Source organism: Hippocampus zosterae, chromosome 15 (assembly GCF_025434085.1).
Source record: "Hippocampus zosterae strain Florida chromosome 15, ASM2543408v3, whole genome shotgun sequence".
In the NCBI taxonomy this organism is placed as follows: domain Eukaryota; kingdom Metazoa; phylum Chordata; class Actinopteri; order Syngnathiformes; family Syngnathidae; genus Hippocampus; species Hippocampus zosterae.
In genome coordinates this window covers 14,098,133-14,114,880 of record NC_067465.1, presented here as the reverse complement: position 1 = coordinate 14,114,880, position 16,748 = coordinate 14,098,133, and the positions used below count along the sequence as shown (strand labels likewise).

Here is a 16,748-nt window from a genome sequence, read left to right as displayed (position 1 = left end):
TTCATGATCCTGCCATACATACCATATTTATCCCGAGAGTGGTGCTAGGTGTTTTTACGCATGTCCACAAAGTACCAGGTGTCTGATCTGCGTGAGACCTTTTATTTCATATAAGATGTGGGACCTTCAATTTTATGAATGTCTTCTCAAGACATTTTTAATTATTGTGGAAAAAAATCGCTTTTCAAGTCGTTTTTTTATCATGCATTTAAGATAAAATTTCAGAAGAAATGAATGATTTTGAATTTTTCCCCATCTCTCCCTCTCTCACAGTCTTTAAAATCTAAATACTAGTTATACAAACAAAATATTGTAAGGCATGATTTGGAAATACATTTTTGAATGTAATATGCAAGATGTGAGAAAGTATGTCCAAAGTTTTGATTGGGACGTCACACTACACTTTAGTGTTCTAAACATAACATGTGATATATAAATATAGTTTGCTAATAAAGGAGGCATCTATTTTGGATCTGCCCCCCCCCCCCACACACACATTTATTCCCATGGCTAACACACTTTCTTGACCATCTACCCTACTATCTACTATCTACTATCAGGGACAGCGGTTACGAAAGTGGACAGCTTATCAGGTTACAGGTTATCATTATTCGTGCATGAAAGGGTTAATTAGGTGGTGACTAATTGAAGCCTAAGTATTTTAATACTGTAAATAATATTTTGTTGTGTCTTAGCTCTGCCTGCCACTTTCAAAGAAAAGCTCAAGAATCAAGATGCAACGGAAGGGGAAACGGTGACACTTTGCTGTGAGCTATCAAAGCCTGCAGCCAATGTTCAATGGAGGAAAGGCTCTGAAACTCTCACTCTTGGAGAGACATATGAGATAAAGCAGCAAGAGGCATCTTGTGAGCTTCGCATTAAGAATGTAAAAATGGACCATTGCGGGGAATACTCTTGTCTATGTGGGGACCAGAAGACATCGGCGACTCTCAAAGTGAACGGTACTGATCTATGTTTTTAATGACATCACACTGCAGCAGTTTTGTGTTGATGGATTTAAACTCCTGGTCCAAGGGCTTACTTAGCTCTGATTCTATCTGGGGGGTTTTCGTTTTCCTTTGACATTTCAAAAAGTTGTACGCTAGGTTCAGTGAAGTCTCACATTTGTGAATGGGCAATCCAAAGATATGCATTTTGAAGCCTTTACCAGCAGGGCCAACAAATCTGAATCGTGTCACTTGAACATGCAGTGTAAATGCGGAACTTGACAATACAATCTTTGTTGCATTTGCAGCATTACCGCCATCCTTCACGGTGAAGCTGCGGAGTCTGGAGGCCGACGAAGGATCTAGGGTGACCCTACGCTGTGAAACCTCGAAACCTTTAGTCCCTGTTGAGTGGAAAAAGGGTGCACAGCTGCTCACGTATGGACAAAAATACCAGCTGAAGCAGCAGGCTTGTGAGATTGAGCTCCTCATCAACCAGACCGAGCCCGAGGACAGTGGAGAGTACAGTTGTGTGTGTGGGGAGCAGACAACCACGGCCTGCGTCAAGATCAAGGGTATGATGAGCCTCTACTACATAAGTAGACACGAACATGAATATAGCCTGTTTAAACTAGGTGGCTAACCAAAACAGCAGCACCTTTTGAAGCACATAACCATCCTTTAAAAAAGGTGATCTTTGATGGTTGGTTTTATAATTTGGGGACTTATTTCTTACACCCAGTCCGCTGTTTTTATTTATTTATTTGTTTGTTTGACAATAGGCACCTGTCTGAATTGAGTTTGCAGAAATAAGCGAATACGTCCTCGTTGGGTTATTTCATCCATTTCCGTGTATAGTTTTAGCAACTGTTCCTAACATTCCACTTAAATCGGCAGCCTTACCAGTGACCTTCACAAAGAAGCTGCAGCCTCAAGATGCCGAAGAGGGCTCCAGTGTTGCGCTACGCTGTGAGACATCGAAACCCGGAGTGCCAGTGGAGTGGAAAAAAGAAAGACAAGTGCTAAAGTCTGGAAAAAAGTACCAGATGAAGCAGCAAGCGTGTGTCAATGAACTCCACATCAGTGAAGTGTTGCCAGAAGACAGCGGGGAGTATAGCTGTGTGTGTGGGGAGAACAACACTGCAGCTGGCCTCACCATTAAAGGTAGGAGGAAGATGGAGTCTTTTTTTTCCAAAAAGAATTTTGTAGTTTCTCATTGAGTGGAAATTCCAAAATGGAATGTCCCTAATGTGCTACAATTTGTGTTTCACCAAACCAATTTTTCTTGAAAACACTGACGCAAACGATAACCAACATTTTTTTTTTATGATGCCACCAAAGAGTAATTGCGATGGCACTGGTTGTGTATCACATAACCATCTTGGAGGAGTGAATGATTTTACTTGAGTTTCATAATACATTGGTTGTGGCGGCACGATTAGCTTGCGCTTAACACGGCTGCCTCACAATGCTGTGAGTGGTTTGAAATATATATTTTGTGATGCCAGCCTGTCAGAGATTTTCACTCGGACAGTTGACAAAGGCTTGACACAGGAACAGATCGACTTTCACTGACGGCAGGAGGTGCAGTTCTCCATGAAGACCCTCAGTGTGCGCTTCCCACTGTCACCCTACCTGTGCAACCTCTGCCGGCCCTTTTATTGACTGTATATGCAAATTACAAGGAATATATCAGAAAAACACTCCGATCTTCATTAACATGCCGCACCCCTGGATGGCCCCATTGGATCGCCCCTCAAGTCAAGTCAACAAGTCAAGTCAACAGTATTTATAGAGCACTTTCAAACAGCCATCACTGCATACAAAGTGTTGTACATGGAGCGATTTAACATACACAATAAACAGTAAGACGAATCGGTAATAAAGGCGGAAGAAAGCACCAAGCAGTAAAATCAAGAACAAATCTAAGTCATGCTGAGTCGAACGCACAAAGAATACAAGTGAGTTTTGAGGAGGGCTTTAAGCATTCTCTTGGTACCAGCACCAACATCCTAACAGACACGTGTACATTTCAACGAGCAGTGTCTCCTTGAATTGATATGTCTGTAACTCTGGCTCGTGACCATTTCTCATGATGGAGTTTTCGAGTACTCCCTTCCGTCCAAGGTTAAATCTTCCTTTCCAAGTTTGTCTGATAACAAGCACCAGTGTGTCTACTTATGATGTAGTCAGGTACCATTTGCTCGGGTCCTTTGATCTCTCTATGCTTTCATTGTGTGCAAGATGCTCTGAACACAAGCATTTTGAGGTCAATCAAGCATGTAACAAGATGAAACTTTAAAACATGACAACATTGCCTTTTTCTATTCTAACACAGCCTCACACTTTATCCGAGGCCTCACTATAGTAGAATGCATTTTCTTTTTTTTCCTTTTTTTTAATACGTCATCTAGTATCATGTCATGATATCGTTGGTTGCTAACCAATTGAAATTGTTTAGCCCAACCGGTGACCTTCACGGTGAAGCTGCAGCCTCAAGATGCCGAAGAGGGCTCCAGGGTTGCGCTACGCTGTGAGACATCGAAACCCGGAGTGCCAGTGGAGTGGAAGAAAGGAAGACAAGTGCTGAAGTCTGGAGAAAAGTACCAGTTGAAGCAGCAGGCGTGTGTCAATGAACTCCATATCAGTGAAGCGCTGCCAGAAGACAGCGGGGAGTATAGCTGTGTGTGTGGGGAGAACAACACTGCAGCTGGCCTCACCATTAAAGGTAGACGGAAGACTTTTTGGGGAAATGTTTCTTATACAGTGGAGTCTTTTAACTCATTCAGTTCCAGCCAATTCTGGACCAAGTCTGAAAAGACATTTAAAAACGTCTTTGGGAGTGAATGAGTTAAGTCAAATGTGCAAAAGTGGTACAATTTGGAGATCAAACTTGAAAATAAGACTCAGATGATACCAAAACCTGCTCAAGCTATCATCCTGTATACCACGGGTTTAACTCTGTAAAAAAATTATTCCCTTTTTTCTGGAAATGTTCTTGATGCCAGCACTAGAGTGCTTACTTGTAGAGTCAAACCTCGGTTTTCGTCCATAATTCGTTCCAAAAAGCAGTTCGGAAACCAAATTGTTCGAAAACCGAAACCAAGCTCTTTAAAAAAACAAAACGTTTATTGAACACGTCTGCTCACAATGAAAAGCAACACGAGGAAGCGTCACTTCCTCGTCTACAAGAGAAAGCGTAATTTCCTCATGTAAGGAAGGTGAGAGGAGTCAACTGGTGCATTCAAGTGCGCTCAGTTTGTTCGAAAACCGAAATTTGTTCATCATCCGAGGCATAACAAATTCGAATTTTTTGGTCGAAAACCGAATTGGTTGAGAACCGACACATTCGAAAGCCGAGGTTTGACTGTACTTTACTTTGGTTTTTATTTAGTTCTATTTAGTGATGAAGAACTTTAACCCTTTTGGGGTTTCTCCAATCGACAGCTTTTCATGTTATCAAGTTACAGGATGCATGAAAGGGTTCAAATCAATCGTCATCAAAGAATGGACGATTTTGGAAGTTCCACTGTATATAGTTTGTCAGCGGAATCAGCTCACCGAAATGTGGTTTCATCATTTCTAAAAAGTCTTGGCATCTCTGGTTGCTGACCAATTCAAAAAATGTCCAGCCCAACCGGTGACCTTCATAAAGAAGCTGCAGCCTCAAGAGGCCGAAGAGGGATCCAGTGTCACGCTCTGCTGCGAGACGTCTAAACCTCTAGTTCCAGTGGAGTGGAAGAAGGGAAGACAAGTTCTCAAGTCGAGAGAAAAGTTCCAGATGAAGCAGCAGGCATGCGTCAATGAACTCCACATCAGTGAAGCGCTGCCAGAAGACAGCGGGGAGTACAGCTGTGTGTGTGGCGAGAACAACACTGCAGCTAGAGTCACCGTTAAAGGTAAGGGGAACACAAAGTCACCCAGGAAGTACTTTTTTTTAATAGTTGTTCATTCATGTTTCAAAGAGTCACCTCACTTTTATGTCGACACGTACGTCATTTAATGCCACTGCTTCCTAACCAATTAAAAACATGTTTAGCCCAACCGGTGACCTTCACAAAAAAGCTGCAGAGTCAAGAAGCCAAAGAAGAATCCAGTGTTACCCTATGCTGCGAGACGTCTAAACCTTTAGTCCCAGTCGAGTGGAGGAAGGGAAGACTCGTTCTGGAGTCGGGAGAAAAGTACCAGATGAAGCAACGAGCGACTGTGAATGAACTCTTGATTTGTAAAGCAGCAGAGGAAGACAGTGGAGAGTACAGCTGCGTGTGTGGGGAGAACTATACTGCAGCTAACCTCACTGTTATAGGTAGGACAAAGTCCCCCCCCTCCCTCCACCCTCTTATTTTTTGTATACGTTTCTCGTACAGTGGAATCTCCAACATCAAGCGCCCCAAGAGTAACAGCAATGGGCAGTTAAGTGTCCTGTTTGGTCCAAAACTTGGAAGTCAACCAACATTGTGGAATGAATTAAGTTGGAGGTTTCACTCTACACACATGATCTGTGGGGTCATGGCATTATTATTTTTTTGTTTGTTTTGGGGGGTTTTGTACTTTTTTGTCATGTCATACTAACTGAAATTTGTTTCAGCCCAACCGGTGACCTTCACAAAGAAGCTACAAAGTCAGGAGGCGGAAGAGGGATCCAGTGTGACTCTTCGCTGTGAGACGTCCAAACCAGGAGCCTCGGTGGAGTGGAAAAAGGGAAGAAAGGTCCTCAAGTCTGGAGAAACGTACCTGATGAAACAGGAGGCGACTGTCAATGAACTATGTATTCATGAAGCAGCGGAAGAAGACAGTGGGGAGTACAGCTGCGTGTGCGGCGACATTCAAACGACAGCCAGTCTCAAAATCAGAGGTAGGAAAATGCGTTATTTAAAAGGATCAGGCTGTCGGCTTGAAATCAAGCATCTCCATTTGGCAGATCTTCCCTCAGTTTGCTTCTTTGTGTTCTGTTTGGTGCAACCGTCTCACTCTTTTTCTCAAATGTACAATGTAGTAAGTTTGATCATTTCTGTTTTTGGTTGCCCGACGGTTCGTTCATGGGTTGAAATTGAATTGGGGTGAAAGTTGCGACCCTGCCTGTGTTTTATGTATGTATGTATATATTTATTTAAAATGACATAGTACGTCACAACATTGTTTCCTCGCAGCCGTGAAGCCGGCAGCTTCCCTCCCGGCTGATAAATTGGAATCAAAGAGGCTTGAAACTCAAGAAACGTTGAAAGGTATTTGTATGGAGAGAAGATGGTGCTTTTCGTTGCCACTTGTGCTGCACGCATGCGGATTGTTTGAACGGGAGGCAGTTGGCTGCCATTAGACTTGGCTCGTAATTGCATTTCAGCCACTAAGACCGAAGCAACTTTGGGAGCTGCTGAGGAAAAGCAACAGAACTGGGAAATACATGAATCAGTAGAAGCTGATGTCAGTGCATATCTATTTATTTATTTATTTATTTATTAATTAATCAGTCAGTCCTTTGCACTTCTGTGGTCTTTGGAAGTGTTCCGGTGTGTTATGGTCTTTGTTTTCTGTTCAGCTTCTGCTTTTTTGATACAATGTGTTTGTTTTTTTCTTTCTTTCTTTTTTTTTAATCACACAAATTAGTTTTATGTTTATTTTATTTTAACTAGCCTACAAAAAGCCATCTAAGAAGCACTTATACAATATCGTTCATATCCAACTTATGGTCTAGTACACTCATTGTCCTCAAAATTAGCACGTGAGTAGAATGACTCGGGCATATTAGAGAATACAATTTTCTAATGAGTAACATTTTTTTCCACTGTTGGCTTCCGTGACAGATAATATTTTTATATTGATATTATTCTGCACGGTGGCCTAGTGGTCCAGTTGTTACCGCGTCCACCTCGCAGTGCAGAGGTGCATGGTTTGATTGCGGCTCCTTCCTGTGTGGAGTTTGCATCTTCTCCCCAGACCTGCGTGGGTTTTCTCCGGGTACTCCGGTTTCTTCCCACATTCCAAAAACATGCACGGCAGATTAATGTTACACCCGCGCTGCAAGAAGGAGAGATACCGACGCTCGTTCCTACCGACTGCTGTCAGGCTGATGAATAAAAAAATAACAATCATAATAATAATAATTATTAAATGATGTGAAAGACAATTGAAAATAGCACTGGGATTTATCCATTTTGTGTTTATATTGCACTTAATTGAACGGTGTTTGTTGGGGTTTTTTTTTTTTCTTCTTTCTTCTTTCTACCTACATTCTTGCTGCTGGAGGCTGTAAATTTCCCCATTGTGGGACAAATAAAGGATATCTTATCTTAATGGAACACTCTAAATCAGGGGTGCCCATTAGGTAGATCCTGATCTACCGGTAGATCTAAGACAGGTCCCAAGTAAATCCGAGGAATGTCGAGAAAAATCAACAAACAACCATTTGTGTGTCTTTGTACATGTTAGTAATATATTTTTTGTGTGCGCGCCGGTAAGTGTAGATCCCGGGAGGTTAGTTGATCGAAAAGTAGATCTTCGATCCAAAAAGTTTGGGCACCCCTGCTCTAAATGGTCCGCAGGTGTGAGTGTGAGCGCGGATGGTTGTTCGTCTCTGTGTGCTCTGCAATTGGCTGGTAACCAGTTCAGAGTGTCCCCCTCCTACTGCTCGAAGACAGCTGGGATAGGCTCCAGCACCCCCCACGACACGCATGAAGATAAAGCGGTTTGAAAAATGAATGAATGAATGAATGATTCTGCACACTGGTTGGATAAATTTGACTGGCAGACTAAAAGGACAACTCTAGCTTCTGTTTTTCTCCCTGCTCAGCAGCTCTGGCTGCAGGGATTCGGAAGGCTAAATTGACCAGCAAGACTTTCGGTTCCTAGTTAGATAAAGTTCTCCTGGTTCGCCCAAGTTGTTGCACTCGTGCACTGATCCTCTCGTGAGAGTCATATTTGCCTATGTGGTGAGACACTGTTTGGAGGCTGAATGACTGGCAGGTTCTTGTGTGCTGTCAAGCAGTCGTTCAAACTGAGGTTCCAATACCATGTTTGATTTCATAGTGGTGACACTGGAAGAGACCAGCGAGATCTCTCAACGGCAACTCGTGGAACAAGAGACTCGGGAGCTCCGAGTTGAAGGTAGATGTTGAGAAAGGCTTTTGATGAAATGACCAAAGCAAAAGTGTGGTTACAGGTGTGAATGGTTGACGGGTGTAAGGATAAGCCCCAGTTCACCCGTGGAAGGTCGATTTTAAGTAATCGTTGTATTTTAAGCCCAACCAGTGACCTTCACAAAGAAACTGCAAAGTCTAGAGGCCGACGAGGGATCGACGGTTACTCTTCGATGTGAGACTTCGGAGCCTTTAGTCTCAGTGGAATGGAAAAAGGAAGCGCAGGTCCTGACGTCCGGAGATAAGTACCGGATAAAGCAGCAAGCGTCTGCGAATGAACTGCTTATCACCCAAGTGGTGCCTGAAGACAGTGGAGACTACAGCTGTGTGTGTGGAACACAGACAACGACGGCTTGTGTCAAGATCATGGGTAGGGAGTTGAATCGACTGTATTTGATGGCCTTTGTTGTCACGCTGCTGTCAACTTGGAACTACTTTTTGAATCATTTAAATTTGGACCCGCTTGTCTGTCTGTCTTGTGGGGCCCTCTGTCTGTTATGTGACATAGTCAGTGGTTTACTTGGTAGCACATTACATGAATAAGAGTGGCTGCGTGATTTGCTTGCTTGCTTGTTGCGTTACCAAATAGCTACGAAAGATAATGAGGCGCGTCATATGACAATCTGATTTCCTCTCAGCCATGAAGCCACCAGCTTCCCTCCCTGCTGCTAAAGTGGAAACTAAAATACCAGAAGATAAAGAAAAAGCGGAAGGTATTAATGTTCACATGGCTTTCAGCTTTACATGCCCTGTCCAGTCTGGAATTTAAAAAGTTGTAGCTTTTGTTTGTTTGCTTGGTTTTGAATGATTGCCATTTCTTTGCATTTGCTGTCTTCAGTAATCATTTGTATGGATGAAATGCAGTTTACAGGATATAAGCTTGAAATTACAGTCATTTATTTTTGCAACTCTGAATGCTGAGAAATACTGTCAATGTTTGGTTGGTTGTTCTTTTGAAGAGGGTGTGGTGGGGGGTTGCTGTTTGTGTGCATCTGCTGTGGAAATTCTCAGTGGAGTGGTGAAATATACATAGGTCTCTTGTGTCTGGCTGCCACTTGGACTGGCTGCATGCAGATTGTTGTCTATGTATCGATTCAACACTGTTTGAGAAGTACAAAGCATTTAATGTCTGGCAGAAACTACAGGAACCACTACAAGGTATTGTTGATTATTATTGTTTTTTTGGGGGGAGGGGGTTTGTCGTAATGAATCAGTGCAATGCATCGCTGTGATTTGCGGAAGTATCAATTTCATGGCTCGGCTTTTGCTATTTGGCACGGAGTATCCGTGGGTTTCTCCATGCAAAGTTCTCCTCTTGCTTTTGGTTCTCTTGGGTCTTTTATGTCAAATGGCCGTTTTTAAACGAAGCCTAAAAACTTGTTGCTTTTGCTATGGTGCTGGCAGCATGCAGTTTGCTTGTTTTGTTTGACCGAACTATTCCCCGCTTGTAGCTTTGCTCAGGTGATGGGCCTTATATCATATTTGCATTTCAGCCAAAGTGACAGAAACTACATTGGTGGTTGCCAAAGATGAGCAGAAGAAGCAGGAGATACATGAAACAGTTGAAGGTAATGTTAGTCCATGTGCTCCTTGCGTATCAGTGTGGTCTGTGGAAGTGGCGGAGTGAGTTATGTTATGGACGTGTGGCATTTGATCACGTGAGTCATGTTTTATTTGTGTTTTAAATAGTCAGTGCTCAACTTGTGTGCACACTGCATGGGGGGTGAATGAGTGGCGACTGGCCAGGTCCTGGTTGTCTTTGCCTTAACTGTTGTTGGCTATGTGGCACAAAGCTAAAAAAAAAAAAAAAAATCAGTTCAAAATGAGGTTCAAATGTTATGTTCAATTTCATAGTTGTGACACTGCACCAGACCAGAGAGACGTCTAAACAACAACTTGTGAAACAAGAGATGCAGGAGCGCAGAGATGAAGGTAAAATGGTCATGAAATTGATTGATTTGCGCAACTTTCTTGATGCTGTGTATCCTCAGAGTGGCTTACGCTCTATATACAGCTTTGTGGCAACATTTACTTTCACTCAGCAGCAGACCACAAATGGCCCTTTTCCACCGCGCTTGTGCTAGTGCTCGTGCCGGGCCAGTGCTTTTTCCACCACAGTTATTGGCTCTAGCTCTAGCTCTGGTGCTTGAAACTGATGCTTAACTCTTTCATACCACAAGACGTACTTGTACGTCTTTTTTAAAGTTAGGCCCCACCTACCAAGGACGTACTTGTACGTCTAAGTCTTTTTTTTGCGTCATACAGAGGAGGAGGGTCTGATACAATGTGTAAATGAGAATAAACCTTTTGCATTGTAAATCACGTAAAAAAGTGACCAGTAGGTGACAGTGGTGCCCCATATGCTTGAAATGCATGCTTTTTCAAAAAGCTCTTTTTCTCCGCAGGGATGGCAATGGAAATCCACCGTTTTATTTCTTAAATTGATAATTTTTGTGAATCGTCTAAATCCGTTGAGAAAATTTTAGGGGGAGTCAGGTACCTTATCCTCGAGTTTTCATGAGCTCTCCCGATCAGTCTTTCCATCTTCCGATTGTAAACAGCCCTGCGATTGGACGTGTATGATGTCTTACTTGTTGTGATTGCTCGCCCCGTCCAGGCCACGCCCCTTTCCGCTTTTTTCATCACTAGCCATCACCACCCCTGTCTCCGTTTTTTGCCCAGGAATCGACATTTTCATGAAACTTAGCCATTTTGTAATGCCGGTTGCTGAAGAATGGAAAAAGACTTTTTCTGCTGAAAGAAGAGAGTCCAAACTTTATTTTGGTAGGCTCTATGTTTATATAGCATGAGAACCAAATATTCTGTGGGCTTTCCAAGATCAGTCAAGTGAAAGTTGCTCCAGTGAAAATGGCTGGGATTGAATGAGTTAAGATGGCTCCAGTTATTTGTCGGGCCAGACGCTTGCAAGAACAACAGGGGTGGTGGTGATGGGGGTTATCTTGACGATCGCAGATGTAGAGGAATGACTCCCTGGGCACACGGATGTTTTGCACTAACGCTTGAACGGTGAACTCTGTCACCATTGGGTCCCACCAGAAGAGTGGTTACGGATGTGTGCAGATAGCATGAGATCGCCGACTCGCAGCCAGATCTCGTGATCATCGCCAATGATTAAGAAACATAAAAGTGTTTGCTGATTGCATGACCCTGACTGTGATATTCTACATACAAGTATAATCAACTCTATGCTAAATTTACTATCAGATGTTTGCAAAATATTATTATTATTATTATTACTAATAGTGCAGGCGCTCTTGGGTAAACGGTGTCTTAGGCAGTGACGTTTGGATGCTTTATGATGACGTAGCTCCTACTTGGCTCTTTGCCAGTGGAAAACCAAACACGTTCTTTGTAAGAACTTGTTCAGCACCAACTAAGAACAGCACTGGCCCCGACCCCGGCCCCCAACAAGTTTTTTTTGCGTGCTACACCGCCCTTACGGCAGCAATGGCATCTGTAAAGCTGAAGGTCACATTGTCACAGAATAGAATCTGTCTTTGTCCTGCAAACTGGAAATTCCATGAATACATTCACTGCAGTTGAATGAGAAATGTTATAATCTGAGCAACAGCGTTGGCTTTTTTTTATGGAGACATTTTTCTTTTGCTTTTCAATGAAAATGCAATGAAGCTTGTCAAGTGGTTTTATGCATGGCCTGACTCCCAAATGTTGAATGTGTGACATTTTGATAGGGAGGCACATCTCACTCTTCAATCATGAGTTTTCTTGAGCAGAATACTGAAAACTAAGTTGTTCATGATTCTACACAACAGAAGCAGATGCCTATTTATGTGGATGTTAATGACAGGTCTTTTTTTTGTGCCCCCATTGATTTACGTTGATGAATTTTCTTACTCTTACCATTGCTGCACACGTTCTGCATTGCAATGGCTCTGCCGTTCTGGGATTCTTATTTTTTTTGGCTCTGGATTCAGGAAAGAGAGGTGTACATCGGTGTCTACATTATGCTTCAGCTCCAAGACTTTGTGAGTTTGAAGGATTGCGAGTTTTGCTCTTAGAAGGGATTGAGTCCCATGCTTGGTAGTCTGGGAAAGGGCTGAGTGGAATTTGTTTCTCCTTGTATGTATGTGAACAGAAATTTTGTGGCGTAAAACAACCAGCCACTCTCCGAGGTAAGTTCAAATGTTTGTTGTTATATTTCTGAACTGGCACGAGTCTACTCATAGTGTTCAACTTGACAGTCATCACGCCACCCATTTTTATGATCCATTCCATTCGCCCCTAGTCCCTCCAGTCACATTGCTCCGGGAAGTGGAAAGCCAAGAATCCTTTGAAGGAGAATGTGTTACTCTGCTCTGTGAGCTTTCTAAGCCGGGACTTCTTGTCGAGTGGAAGAAAGGAACTCAACTCCTGAGTTGTGGCGAAAAGTACCAGATGACACAAAATGGATTCCGTTATGAACTGCACGTCTTGGATTTGAGACCTAGTGACACAGGAACATATTCATGCTCTTGGGAGGACGCGACAAGCACTGCCACACTTCAAGTCAATGGTAGGATGGCTTCAGCTCTGCCATTCAAGCCAAGCTGCGGATTTCCGTCATTTCAATTTCTCTCTGCAATTTTCCATCTTCTCCATCCCCATGCCCCATTCATCTTTTTTCGGTCATTGCGTTCTGTCCATCAGTTCGCCCAGTCACTTTTACAAAAGAGCTGGAAGACCAAAGAGCTGATGAGGGCCAAAGCGTGGCTCTGCAGTGTGAGCTCTCCAAAGCCGGCGCCCCTGTCGAGTGGAGGAAAGAAGAACTCGGTCTATGTCCCTGTTCCAAGTATGACATTAGACAAAGCGAGCGCACCGCCACGCTTGTAATCCACGACGTAGACAAAGACGACATGGGCTGTTATACGTGCGACGCTGGTTTCCATCAAAGCACAGCCTATGTGGCTGTGAAGGGTATGCTTGCCATTTCGGGTTTACTAGCTTGTCGAAAGCGGGGCACGCACGGAACGAAATGGCCCATGTGCTCTTACTGTTCTCATAGCGAGGGACTGATTCAACGTTGGTATGACACAGAACACGCCACACACACTTAACAGTTTGTCCAACAACACTAAATTGCCACCACCTCCGCCCACTCCAAAAACGTGCAATTAAACATGACGTGACACACAGATGGAAATGTACTGAGTGACAATGCATAGAAATGTCTTGCCTCCATCTTCTCCTTGGAGAAGTCACAAAATGTCATTAAGTGGAAGCTCAGGCAGGGTGATGAAACCGGTTTTAGGTCCCCGATGTTATTTGTGACTTAGCAGCGGCACCATGCTACGGAAGGGTGTTCTATCTGTCAATCCAGTGGCACAGCAGCAATTTTAGTGTGACGTTATCGCTTCAAAATGTGGTTTATTGAAAGATTGATCCAAACCAACCTTTATTTTGATGAGCCAATCTTTGTTCGAGGCACAGGGCTTAAAACTGGGGAGAAAAGTCACAGAGGACCGTCCAACATTTACGGCAGCATTACCTTTATGTAGTCACTACATAAAGGTCATACATTGTAGTGTATTATGCTTGCTTTTGTTCCCCCTTGGTGTTTCAAATCCACATGACTGTCTGAAAAATAATCAGAATGTTTAACTTTTGAAATTGACGGCCTGATCTCTAACACAACTCAGAGACAGATAATGGGTCGTTGCTGACTTGGTCAAAAGAACCTCTGATGCTATCTTGATGTGTGTACCCCGCTTCTGACTTGGGCTGGGTTTAAAAAAAAAGTTTTGCGGGAGTTTTTTTTGGGGGGGGGGCACAATTATAATCATATCTTTTGTTTCTAGCCCAGCCAGTATTTTTCAAAACTCAACTGCAGAACCTGGAGAAGCAGGCAGGGGAGACAGCTGTTCTCCGCTGTGAAACCACAAAGCCCGGAGCTCGTGTGATTTGGAGACACGGTGACAGGGTGCTGGTATCCAGCAGCAAATATCACTTGAAACAGACAGGGACGCTTGTAGAGCTCGTCATCTATAAATTGCGGGGAGCGGATTCGGGAGAAATCTCCTGTGATACGGGCAGCCACAAGACTTCAGCCACCCTCACTGTGCGGGGTAGGCTCTTTTTGGGTTTTCTTCTCGTGTGCACTTCTTTCATTGCACTTTCCACTCATTTCTCTTGAGCATGAATTCAAACAGCTCCTATCCACTGACTTTCTTCGATTGTCTTGATTACATTTGAAAGGTTCAAATGTAATTTGCCCTCACGTGTGTGGAATCCACTCTTCCTGCACCTCTCCCTAACGACACAAACACTTGATTTCATGTGTTTGATCACTTGTCTGATACCATCACTGATATTATCACATCTTCCTCTTGACGTATTTGCCAAGCACTTGCTCAACCCAAACAACAAGTATTTGTCTCTTACACAGAAGTGGAGGTGTCCATAGTGAAATTCTTGGAGAGTTGCGTCGCATGCGAAGGCGAAGACGTCCACTTTGAGTGTCTGGTCACACATGAGGATGCGCCGTTGGCTCAGTGGAGACTCAAAGATTTCCCACTACAGAATAATGACGTGAATGTTATTAAGGTAGAAAGTTGTACACACAGCCTCACGCTTCGAGGCATCACCACGGCGGACTCAGGCACAGTCACTTTCTCAGTGGGCAACCACACATCCACGGCCTCTCTGACTGTCATAGGTAAGGAAATATTGAACTGCTCATTGCGTGTACACCCATACTTAAAATTTCAAATCCATGTTTTTTTTTTACCTCTCCTTCATCCTCAATAGTGGTGGATACTCTTGGAACATGTTGCTCTTAAGCTTCTCTTAATGTTTCCTTTTCTTTAAATGTGGACATGTGCTTCCTTTGAAATGCTCTCCTTGGAAAGTACTATCTTAGAGGCCCTGCTGATCAACCTATGGTCATATAATTTATTCGTTTCCAATGAAGAACGTTTTCCTTTCAACCCTTTTTTGTTGACAACTGCAATTATATTTGGAGATATATGTGTGTGTGTGTGTGTGTGTGTGTGTGTGTGCGTGTGTGTGTGTGCGTGTGTGTGTGTGTGTGTGCGTGTGTGTGTGTGTGCGTGTGTGTGTGTGTGTGTGTGTGTGTGTGTGTGTGTGTGTGTGTGTGTGTGTGTGTGTGTGTGTGTGTGTGTGTGTGTGTGTGTGTGTGTGTGTGTGTGTGTGTGTGTGTGTGTGTGCGCGTGCGTGCGTGCGTGCGTGCGTTCGTTCGTATAGGGCGGCCCGGTAGTCCAGTGGTTAGCGCCTTGACCTCACAGTGCAGAGGTCATGGGTTCAGCTCCGGCCTTCCTGATTGGAGTTTGCATGTTTTCCCCGGGTACTGCAATTTCGTCCCACAGTCCCCAAAACATGCATGGCAGGCTGATTACACTCTGAATTGTCCCCGAGTGTGAGCACGGATTGTTTTTCGTCTCTGTCTGCCCTGCGATTGGCTGTCCCCCGCCTACTCCCCGAAGACGGCTGGGATAGGCTCCAGCACCCCCCGCGACCCTTGTGAGGATAAAGCGGAACAGAAAATGGATGGGTGGTGTGACTATAATAATTGACCTGCGAGACTGTCCAATGATGGTTACAGCTGCAATGAGCAGGGGGGGCTTATAAGAAGGTGGGGATTTCAGATGGAATTCAAATGGCATGTTAGTTGTTCATCTAATACATCGATCCCACCCATTGAATTCCCATGTAGGTTGAGTTGAAATGAACCCATTTGTATTCCCAAAACAGCGGCTGGATCAACATATCTGGCCCTCTTAGTTAAGACATCATTATTTATTATGATGGCTATATTTCCATCTGGAAAAAAAAATCAACACGTGATTTATTCTAAATGTCAATGGTCTTTTCTGGCAGCCGCACCTGTTTTATTCAAGAAGACCCTGGACAGCCAAGAGGGCACTGAGGGTGAAAAAGTCACTTTGTCTTGTGAGACATCCAGCCCCACCTGCAAGGTGACTTGGCGGAAGGGCTCAACTCTGCTCAGCCACGGGGAGAAATACAGCATCCAGCAGAGCGCTGCCACTCACACTCTTGTCATTCACAAGCTGAGACCGGAGGATAGTGGGGAGTACAGCTGCGACACTGGTGACAAGAAAAGCGCTGCTACTGTCACTGTCAAAGGTAAATCAGACTATATTGCACTTTGTATTATTTTATTTGTCGACTTAACCGGAAATTGTAACCAAAACAAACATTGTAGTAAAGTCATAAATCTTCACCGTTGATATTCTTATGAAAAATACTCTTATAAATATAAAACAATCGAATCAAAAGGGATAAGTACTGCGTTAGCTGAGCTTACCTTCACCTGCCAAGCATCGACGTATCCTTATACTGTACTTCTGATTCATTGCTCGGTGTTCATAATGTCAAGACCCTAAAATGGCATGAAGCAAATAAAACAATCAGATGCATAAAAGTTATGCAAGGTGGCCCGTTGGTCCAGTGGATAGCGGGTCAACATCACAATCCTGAGGTACCGGGTTCAATTCCGGCTCTGACCTCCCTGTGTGGAGTTTGCATGTTCTGCGTGGGTTTTCTCCGGGTACTGCGATTTCCTCCCACATTCCAAAAACATGCATGGCAGGCTGATTGAACACTCGAAATTGTCCCTAGGTGGGAGTGTGAGCGTGGATGGTTGTTTTTCAGTGGGCCCTGTGATTGGCTG

At 43.7% G+C, this 16,748-nt stretch overlaps 3 protein-coding genes across 13 annotated transcripts in view; all 3 read left to right on the top strand.

Moving 5' to 3' along the window:
* obscnb (obscurin, cytoskeletal calmodulin and titin-interacting RhoGEF b) overlaps window positions 1-16,748 on the top strand; it is a 64,502-nt gene that overhangs the window by 21,471 nt on the left and 26,283 nt on the right. For 6 of the 11 annotated variants that reach the window (XM_052088343.1, XM_052088340.1, XM_052088338.1 and 3 more), the window contains 10 exons: window positions 696-962; window positions 1,256-1,522; window positions 1,845-2,111; window positions 3,409-3,675; window positions 4,580-4,846; window positions 4,987-5,253; window positions 5,536-5,802; window positions 13,897-14,163; window positions 14,484-14,753; window positions 15,935-16,201. In XM_052088343.1, the coding sequence (XP_051944303.1) occupies window positions 696-962; window positions 1,256-1,522; window positions 1,845-2,111; window positions 3,409-3,675; window positions 4,580-4,846; window positions 4,987-5,253; window positions 5,536-5,802; window positions 13,897-14,163; window positions 14,484-14,753; window positions 15,935-16,201 (2,673 nt within the window). Of the gene's footprint in view, window positions 1-695; window positions 963-1,255; window positions 1,523-1,844; window positions 2,112-3,408; window positions 3,676-4,579; window positions 4,847-4,986; window positions 5,254-5,535; window positions 5,803-9,573; window positions 9,649-9,934; window positions 10,013-13,896; window positions 14,164-14,483; window positions 14,754-15,934; window positions 16,202-16,748 lie in introns of all 11 variants that reach the window. The other 5 variants (XM_052088344.1, XM_052088341.1, XM_052088346.1 and 2 more) reach the window with 5 other exon arrangements.
* LOC127616779 (obscurin-like) lies at window positions 6,265-9,016 on the top strand. The gene is made up of 3 exons (XM_052088594.1): window positions 6,265-8,048; window positions 8,184-8,450; window positions 8,719-9,016. The coding sequence occupies exons 1-3, from the start codon at window positions 7,955-7,957 to the stop codon at window positions 8,847-8,849; spliced, it is 492 nt and encodes a 163-aa protein (XP_051944554.1). The 5' UTR covers window positions 6,265-7,954; the 3' UTR covers window positions 8,850-9,016.
* On the top strand, window positions 11,426-13,340 carry LOC127616766 (myosin-binding protein C, slow-type-like). The gene is made up of 2 exons (XM_052088579.1): window positions 11,426-12,614; window positions 12,749-13,340. Exons 1-2 carry the CDS (start codon window positions 12,245-12,247, stop codon window positions 13,153-13,155), a joined length of 777 nt encoding a protein of 258 aa, XP_051944539.1. The 5' UTR covers window positions 11,426-12,244; the 3' UTR covers window positions 13,156-13,340.

Coding starts and splice junctions, on each gene's coding strand:
- LOC127616779 (XM_052088594.1), top strand. CDS start 7,955: ATGTTTGATTTCATAGTGGTGACACTGGAAGAGACCAGCGAGATCTCT. Junction 8,049..8,183: donor TCGGGAGCTCCGAGTTGAAG/GTAGATGTTGAG, acceptor TTGTATTTTAAG/CCCAACCAGTGACCTTCACA. Junction 8,451..8,718: donor GGCTTGTGTCAAGATCATGG/GTAGGGAGTTGA, acceptor ATTTCCTCTCAG/CCATGAAGCCACCAGCTTCC.
- LOC127616766 (XM_052088579.1), top strand. CDS start 12,245: ATGTTTGTTGTTATATTTCTGAACTGGCACGAGTCTACTCATAGTGTT. Junction 12,615..12,748: donor TGCCACACTTCAAGTCAATG/GTAGGATGGCTT, acceptor TCTGTCCATCAG/TTCGCCCAGTCACTTTTACA.